The sequence below is a fragment of the Megascapheus bottae genome, chromosome 2 (genome assembly GCF_031878675.1).
Source record: "Megascapheus bottae isolate mThoBot1 chromosome 2, mThoBot2.hap1, whole genome shotgun sequence".
In the NCBI taxonomy this organism is placed as follows: Eukaryota; Metazoa; Chordata; class Mammalia; order Rodentia; family Geomyidae; genus Megascapheus; species Megascapheus bottae.
The window spans coordinates 52,540,295-52,556,916 of record NC_143510.1 but is presented as its reverse complement, the minus strand read 5'-3'; the positions used below and the strand labels follow the sequence as shown (position 1 = coordinate 52,556,916).

Below are 16,622 nucleotides of genomic sequence, written 5' to 3'. Positions count from 1 at the left end.
GCCTCCAGAAAGTTCTGGGCATATCCTATAGGTCAGCAAGATTTTTTTTTTTTTTTTTTTTTTTTGCCAATCCTGAGCTTGAGCTCAGGGCCTGAGCACTGTCTTTGGACTTTCTCAAGGCTACAGCTCTACCACTTGAGCTTCAGCACCACTTCCAGCTTTTTTTCTACAGATGTGGTACAGAGGAATTGAATCCGGGTCTTTGTGCATGCTAGGCAAGCACTCTACTACTAAGCTAAACTCCTGGCCCAAGGACAGCAAGATTTGTCTGCCATTAGTGAAGGGACCAAAATCTTGATCTCATATTTTGGAAGGAAGTGAAAAGTTTCATGATTCTAATGGTCTCTCAACTGAACCAGTTCATTCCAAGGCTGCTGTAGTGTGTGTTTATGTAGATAGGAGAGAGACAGAGAGAAAGCACAGTATATAAGTGAGAATGTCAGGAAGTGTAAGTGTGTGTGTGTGTGTGTGTGTGTGTGTGTGTGTGTGTGTGTGTGAGGAAATCTGGGGTATCATGGGAGCAGAATGTGCCTACCGACTTCCTGAATCACTAACCAGTTCCAGCTGTGCAGAGTCTTGGCCATCAATTCCCATATGTTTCTAGCAACTTAAGACTAATTACAGGAATGTGTTTGGGCATGAAGTAAAGAAGTACTAAAAACAAAGATTTCCAACCCCAATCAGCTAGGGAAAGATCCCTTTCTTCAGACCCCCTCAGAGTTCTGAGGGGAAAAAAAGCCAGTAGAATTTCCTCCTGACTTTTCTATTTTCAGGCTAGGTTCTGATCAGCCCTAACTTAGTCCAAACTTACTTTTTTTTTTTCTCATCCCTACAGTTTCTAGTTTCAGGCTCAAGATTTGACATATAAAATAGCAATGTATGGTGCCGGGAGTTTGGCCTAGTGGTTAAAGTGCTTGCCTAGCATGCATGAAGGCCCGGGTTCGATTCCTCGGTACCACATACACAGAAAAAAGCCGGAAGTGGTGCTGTGGCTCAAATGGTAGAGCTCTAGCCTTGAGAAAGTCCAAGGACAGTGCTCAGGCCCTGAGCTCAAGCCCAGGACTGGCAAAAATAAATAAATAAATAAATAAATAAATAAATAAATAAAATAGCAATGTATGCAGGGCGCGGTGGCCTCCTAGCTCCTCAGGAGGCTAGACCTCAAGATCATGGTCCTAGTTACTCAGGAGGCTAAGACCTCAAGATCATGGTTCAAAGCCATCCTGCACACTAAAAAGTCTGTGAGACTCTTATTTCCAATTAACCACTAGAAAACTGGAAGTGGTGCTATTGCTCAAGGGGTAAGGCATTAATTAGCCTTGAGCTGAAGAGCTCAGGGACAACACCCAGGCCCAGAGTTCAAGTCCCATGACCCACAAAAAAATAAGTAAAATGAAATAAATAAATAAATGACAATGCTTGTGTTTGCCATGCTGGGGGTTGAAGCCTGATCCTGAGGCATACTTAGCAAGCTCTCCACCACAGAGCTACCACTTTAACTTCATATACTAGGATGTCTAGCCCCTGCTTACCTCCACAGGGCAAAAGTGGCTGTCAGCCAGGCATTGTTTGTAATCCTAACTTTTGGGAATCTGGAGAGGCTCATGACTTTAAGGCTGTCATGGAATATATATATATATTATATATTTATATATATAATATATTTTATATATTTATATATATATTATATATATATATATATATATATAGCTGAGACCCTGTGAAAGAGGGAAAGGGAGGGTGGGTGGGAAAGAGCAGGAAAGGGAGAGAGAGAGAGAGAGAGGGAGAGAGAGAGAGAGAGAGAGAGAGAGAGAGAGAGAGAGAGAGAGAGAGAGAGAGAGAGAGAGAGATTGGTGTTTCTTGGTGTCTTGAGTTTTTTTTTTGTTTTGTTTTGGTTTTTTGCCAGTCCTGGGCTTGAGCTCAGGGCCTGAGCACTGTCCTTGGACTTTCTCAAGGCTAGAGCTCTACCACTTGAGCCACAGCACCACTTCCGGCTTTTTTCTATGTATGTGGTACCAACGAATCGAACCCGGGTCTTCGTGCATGCTAGGCAGGCACTTTAACCACTAGGCCAAACTCCCGGCCCCTGTCTTGAGTTCTTAAAAACCTGTACATGCACTTTTAACATCCACCAATGGCAGTTATCATTAGAAAGTACTTACAGAAGTCTTATTGCTTCCTGTTACCAATTAATCTAAAATATTTCTAAGCCAGGCACTGGCTCCTGCATGTAACCCTAGCTACTCGGGATGTTGAGATTTGAGGATCCCCCTTCTATGCCTATTTCGCTGTGCATGAACTGTCCCAGGCAGGACGATTCATGAAATTCCTACCTCCAATAAACCAGCAGAAACTCAGAAGTGGAACTGTGCTTCAAAGTGATAGAGTGCCAGCCTTGAGCAAAAGAGCTCAGAGACAACACCCAGGCCCTGAGTTCATGCCCAACTGACTAAATATATATTTCTAGCCAAGCACCAGTGCTTCCTGCCTATAATCATACCTACTCATGAGGCTGAAATATGAGGATCATGGTTCAAAGCCAGTCTGGGCAGGAACTCTTATCTCCACTTAACCACCAGAAACCCAGAGATGGAGCTGAGGATCCAATGTAGAATTCTAGCCTTGAACAAAACATCTCAGGGACAGCACCCAGGCCACCCAAGATGCAGGACTGGCACAAAAACAACAAACCCTTCTACAAACCAGGCACCTTTGTTCACATTAATAACGCTAGCTACTCAGGAGACAGATCAGAATGACTGAGGTTCCAGCCAGCCTGAGCAAAAACAGTTTCCAAGACTCCATTTCAACAGAAAGACACAAATAAAAATAACTTCTACACACACTTTTATGCCATCGTTATGTGGGCAAAGAGGGAAATGAGTTTGCAGGAAAAGAACAAGCAAATCAAAGAATCTGGAAGTTACTTCTCTCAAAATCAAGTTTTCTTTTTTGGGACGAGCTGGTTACTAACCCTTTATACACATTCCTGTAACCCCCAGCTGAGAGATGACAAATGCAGAGGGGAAAAAGAGCTAGGTCAGTGGCGGGAGCTGGCGGCAGGCAGTTATGACGCTGGTGTGTGTGGAATTAGTCACGCTCTCTTTGCACACATGAACCACCTGCAGCTCTTTTTTCTTTTTTTTTGGGGGGGGGCATTGTTTGTCTGTAGGAACCTCTTGAGGGCTGGAGAGCTGTGTGCAAAGACCATAGTTTTACAGTCTGGGATTCTCCTGGTTCTAGCTGTGTAACCTAAAGCTACTTATTAGAGCCTTTTTCATTCCCCTGTTTTGTGTGTGTGTGTGTGTGCGTGTGTGTGTGTTTTATGTGTGTGTCTTTGGTTTTGTTTTTTTTTTTTTTTGCCAGTCCTGGGCTTGAGCTCAGGGCCTGAGCACTGTCCTTGGACTCTCTCAAGGCTAGAGCTCTACCACTAGAGCCTCAGCACCACTTCTGGCTTTTTTCTATGTATGTGGTACCGTGGAATCGAACCTGGGTCTTCGTGCATGCTAGGCAAGCACTTTAACCACTAGGCCAAACTCCAGGCCCCATGTCTTTGGTTTTTAAAGGCCAATACACAGGGGTATTACTGAGATTTACATAGTAAATTATTTAGTAATTTTTAGAATTTTGTTCTTCCATTTTCTGGCTCCTTCATTTCTAAATATGGTTCCACTTCTTAGGCCTTCCATGGTAGTGGGCATGATAGGAGAGAGGGCACAAAGACAGAGAAAAAAAGGTGAGAACAAGTCCTATAATGAGCAAAGCAGAAAGCTGTGTCCCAAACGCCATCATTTCCTGGATACACCAGCATGCTGAGAACATGTAACAATCCTTGCTCAGAGGCTTTCTGTCTCTGATCAGTTGTTAACAAGTCGGGTATTGAGTGAGTCATGAAACCACTGAGGGCAGAAGATGAATCAGAGGTATCTCCCTACTTCCATCCTAGAGAGTAAGTGCTCCTCTGTAGCCTCCCAGCCTTCAACCTGGGATATAGGGAAGGGTTCAGAAGAAAGGTCTTATTGAGAATGTGAGTTTAGTAACCCTTCCCTCTTTCCTATGTCTACTTCACTATACAGTTAAATAATATGCAAATGGAACCTACAGTGGCCCCCAACTACACAAAGAACAAACCTGTAAGGATTAATATGAGCCAGGTTCTCACTCTGGTAATCCTAGCTACTCAGGAGGCTTCGAAGCCAGCCTGGGCAGGAAGTCCATGAGACCCTTACCTCCCATTAACCACAAAAAGCTGGAAGTGGAGCTGTGGCTCAAGTGGTAGAGTGCATAAAAGCTAAGAGACAGGGGCCAGGAGTTTGGCCTAGTGGTTAAAGTGCTTGCCTAGCATGCATGAAGACCCGGGTTCGATTCCTCGGTACCACATACATAGAAAAAAAAAAAAAGCCAGAAGTGGTGCTGAGGCTCAAGTGGTAGAGCTCTAGCCTTGAGAAAGTCCAAGGATAGTGCTCAGGCCCTGAGCTCAAGCCCAGGACTGGCAAAAAAAAAAAAAAAAAAGCTAAGAGACAGCGCCCAGTCCCTGAGTTCAAGCCCCAGGATCCCCCCCCACCTGCCCCACACCCATCCCACCCCACATACACAAAGGGAGGGAGGGAGGGGGAGAGAGGGGGGGGTCCGGAAGTGGTGCAAGGTAACTAGGGTTACCCTAGTTACTCTGGTAGGAGTCTTGAGCCTGTGGTAGTGGTGCCTACCTCTAATCCCAGCCCTTAGGAGGCCGAGGCATGAAGATCCTGAGTTCCTGGCCAACCAGGACTACGTGATAAGACCCTGTTACATACAAACTAGTTAATTAAGCAGTTATTTAATTTCCACTTTACCATATAAGAGAAGAAATGAACCTCCCCTTAGTTCCTTCACCTGACACCCAAGCTAATAATGTTCCCTGGGATACAAAAATGTCCAACTCCAGAGGCTAACACTGATCCTATCCCTATCTTCTGATATTTTACTTTTCATCCTGCAGGAAGTTCACCTAGAGCAGTTCAAAAAACGCACCCTGTATTCAACAGAGGGTATGGAGGGGACAGGGGGTTGTCAGGGACTTTTTGGGGCTTTTGACCTCTGGTAGGGCAAGGGTTAATTTTCAATTGCAACACATCCCTGGGCTGAGTCACCACCTCCCCACTGGCACCCCCATCCCCCCTCAGCTATTTCATAAAGAGGATCAGAGTCTGACGTGAAGAGAGCTGGAGGTAAGAACCCCCTGTCTAATTTCTGCTTCTGCACACTCCCAGAAATCTCAGTTCGGAGAACAAGGACAGCCTTTGGCACTCTTATCTTGTGGGACCATGAACTGGCAGCAGCTGTGGCTGAGCCTCTTGCTCTCTATGACAGTGTCAGGCCGGGCCCTGGGGCCTGCAGAGAAGGAGGCAGCTGTGGTAAGTCCCCTGGGAAAGAAGGCCCCAGGCCAGGGGAATTACAGGGGTTCCTACTCCAGAGTCTCCTGGAGAGTCTCTGGCCTGCCTTCAGCTTGCCTGCCTTTGCTTTCTTTCTTCCATTCCATGATCTATCCTGCCCACGCCCTTGTTTGTCCCCCTGTTTTCATCTGAGCCCCTGCGCCAATGTACCTTTCCTTCTGTATCTGTTCTCTTCTTCTTGGGATGGGCCTGCTAGGTCATTTGAAAGATTTATCCTGTGTAACTACCCCCTTCTTACAGGATTACCTGTTGCAATATGGGTACTTACAGAAACCTCTAGAAGGACCTGATAACTTCAGCTCAGAAGATATCATGGAGGCTCTGAGGTGAGAGGTCACAGGCACCTGCTACCACAGCTGAGGTCTCGATGATTTCTTCTTTTTTTCTCAAAGCTTCCTTTTCCCAGGCCGGCCTCTGCCTGACTCCAGTCACATCCAGGAGGACCTGTTAGATGGCTGCTATCATTGTTAGGGTGATAGGGCATGGGTTGAGGTGGAGATTCAAGATCATGAACACAAAATTTGGTATGATGGTATACACATACACAGAATCCTGGGTGCTCAGAGGCTGAGGCAAGCACACTAAGAGTTCAAGGCCTGCCTGTGTTACATAGCAAGTCCTGGGCCAGGAATGTGGTGTCGTGGTAGTGCTTGCCTAGCATTCACAAAGCCCTGGGTTCCATTCCCCGGAACCACATACACAGAAAAAGCCAGAAATGGCTCTGTAGCTCAAGTGGCAGAGTGCTAGCCCTGAGTGAAAAATGTCCAAGGACAGTGCCCAGGCCCTGAGTTCAAGCTGCAGGACTGGCCAAAAAAAAAAAAAAGCAATTCATGTGTCAAAAGAAAAGGAAGAAAATTCAAAAGGAAAGAAAGAACAAAGAAGGAAGGAAGGAAGGAAGGAAAGCACAGTTATTGAATCTGCCTAGGCCTAGAACATTCCTTCAGAGACTACACAATAAATCCATGTTTTCTTATAGCTCATATAAGTTGCATATAAACTATGAACTGAGGCCAGGAGTTTGGCCTAGTGGTACAGTGCTTGCCTAACAAAGCAACCCTGGTTCGATTCCTCAGTACAGCACACATAGAAAAAGCCAGAAGTGGTGCTGTGGCTCAAGTGATAGAGCTCTAGCCTTGAGAAAGCCCAGGGACAGTGCTCCGGCCTTGAGTTCAAGTCCCAGAACTGGCAGGAAAAACAAAAACAAAAACAAAAAACTGTGAATTAACTTGTTGATACAATGATACCTTTTACACATTTAATTTAAACATTTAGTTGAGGATTTTTGTTTTCTGGGTCAGTATTTAGGCTTGACTCAGGGCCAGGCCCTCTACCACTTGAGTCACACCTCTACGTCCGGATTTTTACTGGTGAATTGAAAAAAATGGTACCACAAATTTTTCTGCTCTACTGGTTTCCTATCACAATCCTCAGATCTCAGCCTCCTGAGTAGCTTGGACCACAGACAAGAACCACCAGCACCTGGCTGCTTTTCATTATGCTCTTAGAAATGTAGAAATCTAGGTTGGGAATGTGGCTTAGTGCTAGCTTTGAGCAAAAGAAGCTCAAGGACAGTGCCCAGACCCTGAGTTCAAGCCTCAGGACTGGCCAAAAAAAAAAAAAAAAAGGATGAAATAAAGAGAAATGTTGAGACCCTTTAAATGTCTACAGGCCTTATGATAGTCCATCAATGGATGAAATTGCCCAAGAGCAGGGCCAGGAGTTTGGCCTAGTGGTAGAGTGCTTGCCTAGCCCAGATTGATTCCTTGGTATCACATACACAGAAAAAGCCAGAGTGGTGCTGTGGCTCAAGTGGTAGAGCGTTAGCCGTAAGCCTTGAGCAAGCTCAAGGATAGCGCTCAGACCTTGAGTTCGAGCCCAGGGACTGGAAAAAAAAGGAAGAAAGAAAGAAAGAAAGAAAGAAAGAAAGAAAGAAAGAAAGAAAGAAAGAAAGAAAGAAATTGCCCAAGAACAGGCTGAGCTGAGAGGTGGGTGGAGTCAGGAGGGGAGAAGGCCTAGGGAGGGCAGGTCCTCTGGTAGGAACATTGTTAAGACACTCTTTAGAGGGGAGGGCCCAGATATACATCCCTACAGCAGAAGTCTAGAAAGTTTAGTAGAGGAAGAGGTCTATGCCTGAGGACAATTTTACTCAAAGAAAAAAAAAATACAGACAATCGAGAGATGAAGTTGATGAGTGTTTTCTCCCCCCCCCCCAAAAAAAAGTCTCATATATGGCAAATGGATTCTGTGTCTATCTTAGTCTCTAATTTTGGCAGCAGGAGATAGAATAGCTAGCTCCAGGTCCTTCACAATCCAGATTTGCCTGCCCTGATAAAACCATCCCTTTTTCCCATTCTAGAGCTTTTCAGGAAGTGTCTGAGCTGCCAGTCTCTGGTCAGCTGGATGAGGCCACAAGGGCTCGAATGAGGCAGCCTCGCTGCGGTTTGGAGGATCCTTTCAACCAGAAGACTCTTAAATACCTCCTTTTGGGTGAGGACTGAGCCCGGCACAGGAGGGAAAGGCGAGGACAATGTGTGTGAGTGGGAACTTAAGAACGAGAAGCCTGTGCCGGCTCTGCACTGAACGAATGGGTGGTCACCTAGTCATTATTTGGTTATTGCCTGCTTTGAGGGATTGAGGAGTGCCTCTGTTTAGGAGAGTTCACTATGGTTGGAAAGAGGATCTTTGTTTCTAATCTATTTTCTGCTGCATTTCAAGGCCGTTGGAGAAAGAAGCATCTGACCTTTCGTATCTTGAACTTGCCCTCTACCATCCCATCCTATAAAGCCCGTGCAGCCCTGCTTCAAGCTTTTAGGTACTGGAGTAATGTGGCTCCTTTGACCTTCCGGGAAGTACAAGCTGGAGGGGCTGATATTCGACTGTCTTTCCATGGTCGTCAAAGTCCTTACTGCTCCAATACCTTTGACGGGCCTGGTAGGTGCCAGTTCTCAAATCTCACCTTATAGAAGTCTAAGATTATTGTGTTTTCCTTCAGACATGGGACTTAAACTGGGGACCTAGGTGTTGTCCTTGAGCTCTTTTGCTCAAGGCTAGCAGTCTACCACTTTGAGCCATAGCTCCACTTCTGGTTTTCTGGTTAACTGGAGATACGAGTCTCACCGATTGGCTTTGAGCTGTGATCATAAGATCTTAGCCTCCTGAGTAGCTAGAATTACAGGCGTGAGCCACCAGTGCTCAGCTCAGTCTAAGATTGTCTTTATCTCCTAGAACTTAAATGTTCAGGTTCTTCTTTATGTCCACTTGCACTTATACTCTCTGACCCACTCCCAATATTTCTTAAAGGAGCAGGTGGCCCTATCTAGTCCCCTCTTCAAAACTTATGTCTCTATCCCTTGGCTTTAGTACCCCTATCAACCAGCCAGGGCTGGTGGCTCAAGCTCTGTAATGGTAGTTACTTGGTAAGCTGAGATCTGAAGATTGAGGTTTTAAGGCAGACAAATTTGTGAGACTCTTTGTGTGTGTGTGTGTGTGTGTGTGTGTGTGTGTGTGTGTGTGTGTGTGTGTGTGTGCCAGACCTGGGCTTAACTCAGGGCTTGAGCACTATCCTTGGGCTTTTTCCTCAAAGCTAGTACTCTGCTACATGAGCCACAGCACCACTTCTGGCTTTTTCTATGTATATGGTACCGAGGAATCGAACTTGGGTCTTCGTGCATGCTAGGCAAGTACTCTACCACTAGGCCAAACTCCCGGTCCACTGTGAGAAGCTTAATTCCAATTACTAGCAAAAAGTTGGAAGTGGAACTGTGACTCAACTGGGAGAGCAAAAACAAATGAACTAACAGGCAAGAGCATAAGGCCTTGAAGCACTGGTGGCTCACACTTATAATCCTAACTATTCAGAAGTCTGAGAGCTGAGGATCAGGGTTCAAAGGGAGTCTGTGAGACTCTTATCTCCAATTAACCACCAGAAAACCAAAAGTGGCACTGAGGCTCAAGTGGTAAAGGCATAGCCTTGAGCTGAAGAGCTCAGTGCCAGCACCCAGGCCCAGAATTCTAGCCCCACGACCAACAAGAACAAGAACAACAACAAAAGAAGCCGGGCACTGGTGGCTCATGCCTGTAATTCTAGCTACTCAGGAGGCTGAGAGATCTGAGGATCACAGTTTCAAAGCCAGCCTGGGCAGGAAAGGCCTTGAAACTCTTATCTCCAATAAACTACTCAGAAAAAGCTCTAAGTGGTGATAGAGTGCTAGCCTTTGAGTACAAAGAGGCTCAGAGACAGCATCCAGGCCATAAGCTCAAGCCCCAGGACCAGGGCTTGAATATATCCAGGAAGAATTCTAAGGGGATGGATGCAATACCTAGAGTTTATACCAGGCAAGGATGCTCTAGCATAGTGACCTTCAACTTCCTCCCTATCCACCTTTGCTTTTGTCCAGGGAAGGTTCTGGCCCATGCTGACATCCCAGAGCTTGGAAGTATACACTTCGATGAAGATGAGTTCTGGACCGAGGGGACCTATAGGGGGGTGAACCTTCGAATCATCGCAGCCCACGAGCTGGGCCATGCCCTGGGACTTGGGCACTCCCGGTACACTCAGGCTCTCATGGCTCCTGTCTATGCCGGCTACCGGCCCTACTTCAAGCTGCACTGGGATGATGTGGCAGGGATCCAGGCTCTCTATGGTCAGTCTCTTTCTTTAGTGAACAGGAGGGCAGGCTAACTAGCATCTCTGTGGGCTTGAAGTTGCTGACAGAGGGAAATGACTTCATCCTCTTTCTTCACCTAGTTCTTCAGACTTCTTGAATTTCAGGAACTATTTCTGACTCTTCTATGTCTAATCTTCCTTCCATACTTCTCTTCCTTCATTCCTATCCTTGGAGATAGAGAATATACATCCAATCAAACCTCCTTCTGCCTTTCTAATGCCTCACAAAATGAAAAACATGCCTGCCTCTGCTGATGTCAATAAGACGTTGTCTTCTAATAAGGAAAACTTGGCAGGATTCTCGTTTCCCTCTCGATATGGCTACTGAGCAGAGCTTACAGTAGATGGGAGGGATGTTTTATGACTTCTTCCCCTGAAGTGCACCATTTCACTTTGCAGGCAAGAAGACCTCAGAGATAGGGGAAGAAGAGGAAGAAATGGAGGTGCCTCTTGTACCCCCAGTGCCTACAGAGCCTGGTCCCATGCCAAATCCCTGCAGCACTGAACTAGATGCCATGATGCTGGGTGAGATCCTTCTCTAAAGAGCTGTGGACAGGCAGTGAGGGCAGCCCACTGACACCAAGGAAAGGACAGGGCACTGTAGGATGAACAATTGAGATCGAAATGCAAGCAGTTATTGGTGCATGGAAAAAGCCATGTGACAGAAAAAGGGAGGATTCAGGATCAAATGAAGAGGACTATATAAGAATTTAGCAAGGATGGGCTGGGGATGTGACTTAGTGGTAGAGTGATTGCCTAGCATGCATGGTGCTCTGAGTTCAATTCCTTAGTACCACATGCACACAAAAGGCCAGAAGGGGCTGGAAGTTTGGCCTAATGGTAGAGTGCTTGCTTAGCATGCATGAAACAAAGATCCAGGTTCGATTCCTGGGTACCACATACATAGAAAAAAAAAGCTGGAAATGATGTTGTGGCTCAAGTGATAGAGCTCTTGCCTTGAGAAAGCTCAAGGATAGCATTCAGGCCTTGAGTTCAAGCCCCAGGACTGGCCAAAAAAAAAAGGTCAGAGGTACAGGCTGGGAGCGTGGCCTAGTGGTAGAGTGCTTGCATAGCATGTACAAAGCCCTGGGTTTGACTCCCAGAACCACATACACAGAAAAAAACTGGAAGTGGCACTGTGGCTCAAGTGGCAGAGTACTAGCCTTGAACAAAAAGTGTCCAAGGACAGTGCACTGGCCCTGAGTTCAAGCCCCAGGACTGTCAAAACAAAACAAAACAAAATGCCAGCAGTGGGTGCTGCAGCTCAAAGTGGTAGAGTACTAGCCTTGAACAAAACGAAGCTCAGAGACCATGCCCAGGCCCTGTGTGCAAACCCCATGACTAGTTAAAAAAAACAGGGGGCAGGAGCTTGGCCTCTGGTAGAGTGCTTGCCTAGCATGCAGGAAGATCCACATACAGAGAAAAAGCAGGAAGTGGTGCTGAGGCTCAAATGGAAGAACTCTAGCCTTAAGGAAGCCTAAGGACGGTGCTCAGGCCCTGAGCTCAAGCCCAGGACTGGCAAAAAAAAAAAAAAAAGAATTTACCAAGGATGTTACCATATAAGGGCCACTAGAGGATCATCTGGAAATACAACCAGATGGAATGGACTAGAATGTCTGGTAGGGAAGGCTTTGCCTCTTCTTGAAGGAACTTAGAAGCTGTTTGGTAGGGGGTGGAGGATATGGAGACCTGGAGGAAGAACAGATGTTTTGTTGAGTAAACAAGAATTTAAAGTGTTCTAAACAACAAAGAAGAGGCTGTATTCTGGATCATCCTTCTCTGCCCTAAATTTCCTCCTTGAGTTGAATTAATATATATTTTTTGTTCATGGGGTTTTGATACTGTCCCTGAGCTTTTGTGCCCAGCTAAATTCAATTCAATTCAATTTTTTTTTTGCCAGTCCTGGCTTGAACTCAGGATCTGAGCACTGTCCTTGGGCTTTCTCAAGGCTAAAGCTCTACTACTTCAGCCACGGTACCACTTCTGGCTTTTTTCTATGTGTGTGGTACTGAGGAATCAAACCTGGGTCTTCATGCATGCTAGGCAAGCACTCTATCACTAGGCCAAACTCCAGGCTCAATTTTATTTTATTTATTTATTTATTTATTTATTTATTTATTTTTGCCAGTCCTGGGCTTAAGCTCAGGGCCTGAGCACTGTCCTTGGATTTTTCTCAAGGTTAGAGCTCTACCACTTGAGCCTCAGCACCACTTCCGGCTTTTTCTAAGTATGTGGTACCAAGGAATCGAACCCGGGTCTTCGTGCATGCTAGGCAAGCACTCTACCACTAGGCCAAACTCCCGGCCCCTCAATTTTATTTTATTTTATTTTTAAGAATTGGCCTGAGGCTACTCAAGAGGCTCAGATCTGAGGATCACAGTTCAAAACTACCCCAGGCAGGAAAGCCCATAAGAAAACTTTTATCTCCACTTAACAAAAAGCCAGAAGTGGAGCTGTGGCTTAAGTAGTAGGATGCTAGCCTTGAGTGAAGCAGATAAGTGCTCCAACAGTGAATCCAAGCCGTAGTACCAGCACATACATAAGAAAACTGGCTGGAGTAGGGGGAGGGTTTAGGAGGACATATTATCATCTACCTTCGATACCCTCTGTCTTTTTGACCCTATCTTTCTGCCTTGTTGGCACACTTTGGTTCTCAGGACCCCATGATAAGACATACGCTTTCAAGGGGGACTACGTGTGGACTGTAACAAATACAGGGCTGGGTCCCTTGTTCCGAATATCTGCCCTTTGGGAAGGTCTCCCAGGAAACCTGGATGCTGCTGTGTACTCTCCTAGAACTCAATGGATTCACTTCTTTAAGGGTAAGGGAACTAATTAATTGCAGTGTCTGATCTGGGATGGTTTCTCCCTAAAAGGGTGGGAGAGTTGAGAAGTTTGACAAAGTGGACTAGCGTGACTTCACAAGCTCAGTTGACAGAGGTGACTTTACTCTTCTCTCACACTCTCAGGAGACAAGGTGTGGCGCTACGTTCACTTCAAGATGTCTCCTGGCTTCCCCAAGAAACTGTACAGGGTAGAACCCAACCTGGATGCAGCTCTCTATTGGCCTCTGAATCGAAAGGTGTTCCTCTTTAAGGTATAAAGTTCAAAAGAAGGACACATCCCTTTTGAGGAGTGGGCTACCACATTCTTGAGAAGGAAAGTTAAGGAGACTCTCCTTAGCTGCAGTGGTAATTCCGAAACTCTTTCTTTCCTTTTTCCTGCCCAGTCTGGCTTTGAAGTGTGATTCTCAGATCTCAGTAGCTAGGATTGCAGGCGTGAGCTACCAGCACCTGACTACCTAAGCTCTTTCATTCTTCTTCTTCTTCCCATCTAATAGGGCTCAGGGTACTGGCAGTGGGATGAGCTGGCACAAACTGACTTCAGCCACTACCCCAAACCAATCAAGGAGTTGTTTACAGGAGTGCCAGACCAGCTCTCTGCTGCTATGAGCTGGCAGGATGGTAGAGTCTACTTCTTCAAGGGCAAAGAGTACTGGCGCCTCAATCGGCAGCTTCGAGTGGAGAAAGGCTACCCCAAAAATATCGCCCACAACTGGATGCACTGTCGTCCTCAGATTCCAGCCATTACCCCATCAATCCGGGCCACCACTTCTTCAACCACAGGCGCGACCTCAGAGAGCATTCCTTCAGGCATGGCCACTACTTTGAACCATGAGCACTCACCCACAGACTCAACCTTGGATATGACCCTTTCAGCTACAGACTCTACCTCCAGCCTTTCACTCCCTGCTAATGTCACCCTTCAAGAGACCTGAGGCCTAATCAAATGTCTGCTCAGTAGAAACATGCAGGTGCTACAATACAAGCATGACCCATGGACCTCATGCCTTTGAGGAGGGCTCTTTCCCTCCTGGGAAATGTCCTCTTAATTCTAAGTCCCCAACTCCATCCATTTCCTTCTTATTAGCAAATAGTACTTCCAGTTGTCATCTGCAGGACGACAATGGTGATGTCAATTAAACCACTAGCTGACAGGAGGTAACAGCTGGGGAGATTGAGTCATGTTGTTCCTGGACAAAATTAATGGCTAGTAAAAATGAGCAAGGCCTTGGAATCTTTGAGAACCACATCTACTTGCTTATAATTTGGAGCAATCTAATTAACCTTGTTGAAACTTGGAATTCCCCATGTGTAAAATAAGGTTAATTTCAATCCTGTAGGGTTGTTGCATTCAATAAGATATTTATATACGAAGTGCCAAGCAGTTTGACGTGTTTAATAAAGGCTAGCCTTGTGTTTTTATTTCGTGTCTGTGTGTGTGTGTGTGTGTGTGTGCCAGTACTGGGGTTTGGATTCAGGCCCTGGAGATAATTTGAGATAAGAGACTCACAGGGGCTGGGAATGTGGCTTAGTGGTAGAGTGCTTGCTTAGCATGCATTAAGCCCTGGGTTTGATTCCTCAATACCGTAAACAGAAAAAGCCGGAAATAGTGCTGTGGCTCAAGTGGTAGAGTGCTAGCCTTGAGCAAAGGAAGTTCAGGGACAGTGCCCAGGACCTGAGTTCAAGCCCCAGGACTGGCAAAAAAGGAAAGAGAGAGAGAGAGAGAGAGAGAGAGAGAGAGAGAGAGAGAGAGAGAGAGAGAGAGAGAGAGAGAGAGAGAAACCTACCTGCCCTGGCTATCTTTGAACCAAGATTCTCAAATTTCAGCTTCCTGAGTAGCTAGGATTACAGGTGTGAGTCACCTGTGCCCAGTTTGATTCTATGTTAAGGACCAAACAGCTCTTTCTCTAGCTGTCTGAGTGTTCATCTCTTCATTATTCTATTTACTCAAGGGAACCTCTGTCATACCTTCAGAGACAAATTGGTTTATAAGGCTCTTCCTGCCTATCTCCTGGGCAGTTTTGAATCTTGAATCAGGGACTAGGTGTTGTCTATGAGTTGTTTTTTTTTTTTGTCGGTCATGGGGCTTGAACTCTGGGCCTGGGCGCTGTCCCCGAGTTCTTCAGCTCAAGACTACCCCTTGAGCCACAGCCTCACTTTCGGTTTTCTAGAGGTTAATTAGAGATAAGAGTCTCACTGACTTTAGTGCCCGGGCTGGCTTTGAACCTTGATTCTCAGATCTCAGCCTCCTGAGCAGGTAGGATAAAAGGTGTGAGTTACCGCACCCAGGTGCTATGAGTTTTTTTGCTGAAGGCTAATGCTCTATCATTTGAGACATAGCTCCATGTATGGCTCTGTGTGTGTGTGTATGTGTGTGTGTGTGTGCGCGCGCGCGCGCGCGCGTGCGCGCGCATATGTAATTGGAGATAAGTAAGAGTCTCATGAACTTTTTTGCCCAGGCTAACTTTGAACCTCTGCACTCAGATCTCAGTCTTCTGAATACTGAGGATTATAGGTGTGAGTCATCAGAGCCGGTATATTCCTTCATTTTACAGAAAAAGAAAAAAGCAGCAACAGTAGAAACAGTCTTCCTGGTTGGGTTTTCAGTGCCATTTTATTCACATGATCCCATGTTCTTCCTCCCTCCTCCTATAACTTTGCTGTCCATGGAGGGATCTGTCTTCGTGCTGTCTGGGAACCCAGGGAACAGACCTTGGGCAGGAAAGTCAGAGTTAGAATGAATTAGTGGCTGGAACAATATTTTGGTTAAGGAAGAAACTAGTATCACCCACAGTAAGAGGCAGAAAAGGCATTTGTTTCCCATGCAGTCCTAAAGATTAGGCTTCTTTGGGTAAAATGGCACATCTGGCATTTAGGCCAATGCTCTCTTGTAGTAAGAAGGAAGCTTTTGGAGTGGTGGAGGCAAGTGCTATAGTTTTCTCCCAATGAAAGAGAAGTGGTAGCATGGAGGATAGTGCTTTTTACTGAGGTAGAAGGCAGCTTGAACCTGTGGGGTTCAACCTAATTACTCCCTAATAAAGAACCACCTAGAGTTTTTCTGGGCTGTCCTCATTTAAAAGCTACCAAATAGGACTTAGTGGTAGAGTGCTTGTCTAGCATGCATGAAGTTTGATTCCTTAATAACACATACACAGAAAAATCCAGAAATGGTGCTGTAGCTCAAGTGGTAGAAAAAGCCCAAGGACAGTGCCCAGGTTCTGAGTTCAAGCCCCAGGACTGGGGAGAAAAAAAGGAAAAAAAGAAGGGTAACAAATGCCTTTTTATATTTTTATAGGTCCTAAAAAAAAATAACAAAAAAACCTCTCTCAAAATGCCCCTCAGCTGGGTACAAGTGGCTGGCCTGTAATCCTAGCTACTCTGGAGGATAAGATGTGATCATCTCAGTTTGAAGCTAGCCTTGGCGAGAAACTCTGATCTTCAATAACCTACAAAAATCACTAAAAGCAGAGCTGTGGCTCTAGTGGGAGAGGACTGGCCTTGAACAAAAGAACATAGGGAGGGCTGGGAGTGTGGCCTAGTGGTAGAGTGCTTGCCTAGTATGCATGAAGCCCTTTCTGGGTTGGATTCCTCGGTACCATTTACACACAAAACTGGAAGTGGTGCTGTGGCTCAAGTGGAAGAGTGCTAGCCTTGACAAAGCCTAAGGACAGTGCCCAGACC

General features: G+C 45.9%; 1 protein-coding gene across 2 annotated transcripts; it reads left to right on the top strand.

Annotated features, from left to right (window-relative positions):
• Positions 1-5,164: 5,164 nt before the first annotated feature.
• On the top strand, positions 5,165-13,948 carry Mmp19 (matrix metallopeptidase 19). 2 transcript variants are annotated; one of them, XM_090327111.1, is made up of 9 exons: positions 5,165-5,207; positions 5,673-5,758; positions 7,789-7,919; positions 8,148-8,363; positions 9,830-10,075; positions 10,498-10,623; positions 12,756-12,920; positions 13,068-13,195; positions 13,439-13,948. In XM_090327111.1, exons 2-9 carry the CDS (start codon positions 5,745-5,747, stop codon positions 13,874-13,876), a joined length of 1,464 nt encoding a protein of 487 aa, XP_090183237.1. In that variant the 5' UTR covers positions 5,165-5,207; positions 5,673-5,744; the 3' UTR covers positions 13,877-13,948. The 2 variants fall into 2 exon arrangements, with proteins under 2 accessions (XP_090183237.1, XP_090183233.1); XM_090327107.1 differs by having other exon boundaries at positions 5,187-5,393.
• The last annotated feature ends 2,674 nt before the right edge of the window (positions 13,949-16,622 follow it).

What these genes read in the sequence shown, in the direction of transcription:
- Mmp19 (XM_090327107.1), top strand. Translation starts at nt 5,304, where the DNA reads ATGAACTGGCAGCAGCTGTGGCTGAGCCTCTTGCTCTCTATGACAGTG. An exon ending in CAGAGAAGGAGGCAGCTGTG is followed by an intron (nt 5,394 to 5,672) that starts GTAAGTCCCCTG and finishes CCCTTCTTACAG; the next exon opens with GATTACCTGTTGCAATATGG. An exon ending in CAATACCTTTGACGGGCCTG is followed by an intron (nt 8,364 to 9,829) that starts GTAGGTGCCAGT and finishes GCTTTTGTCCAG; the next exon opens with GGAAGGTTCTGGCCCATGCT.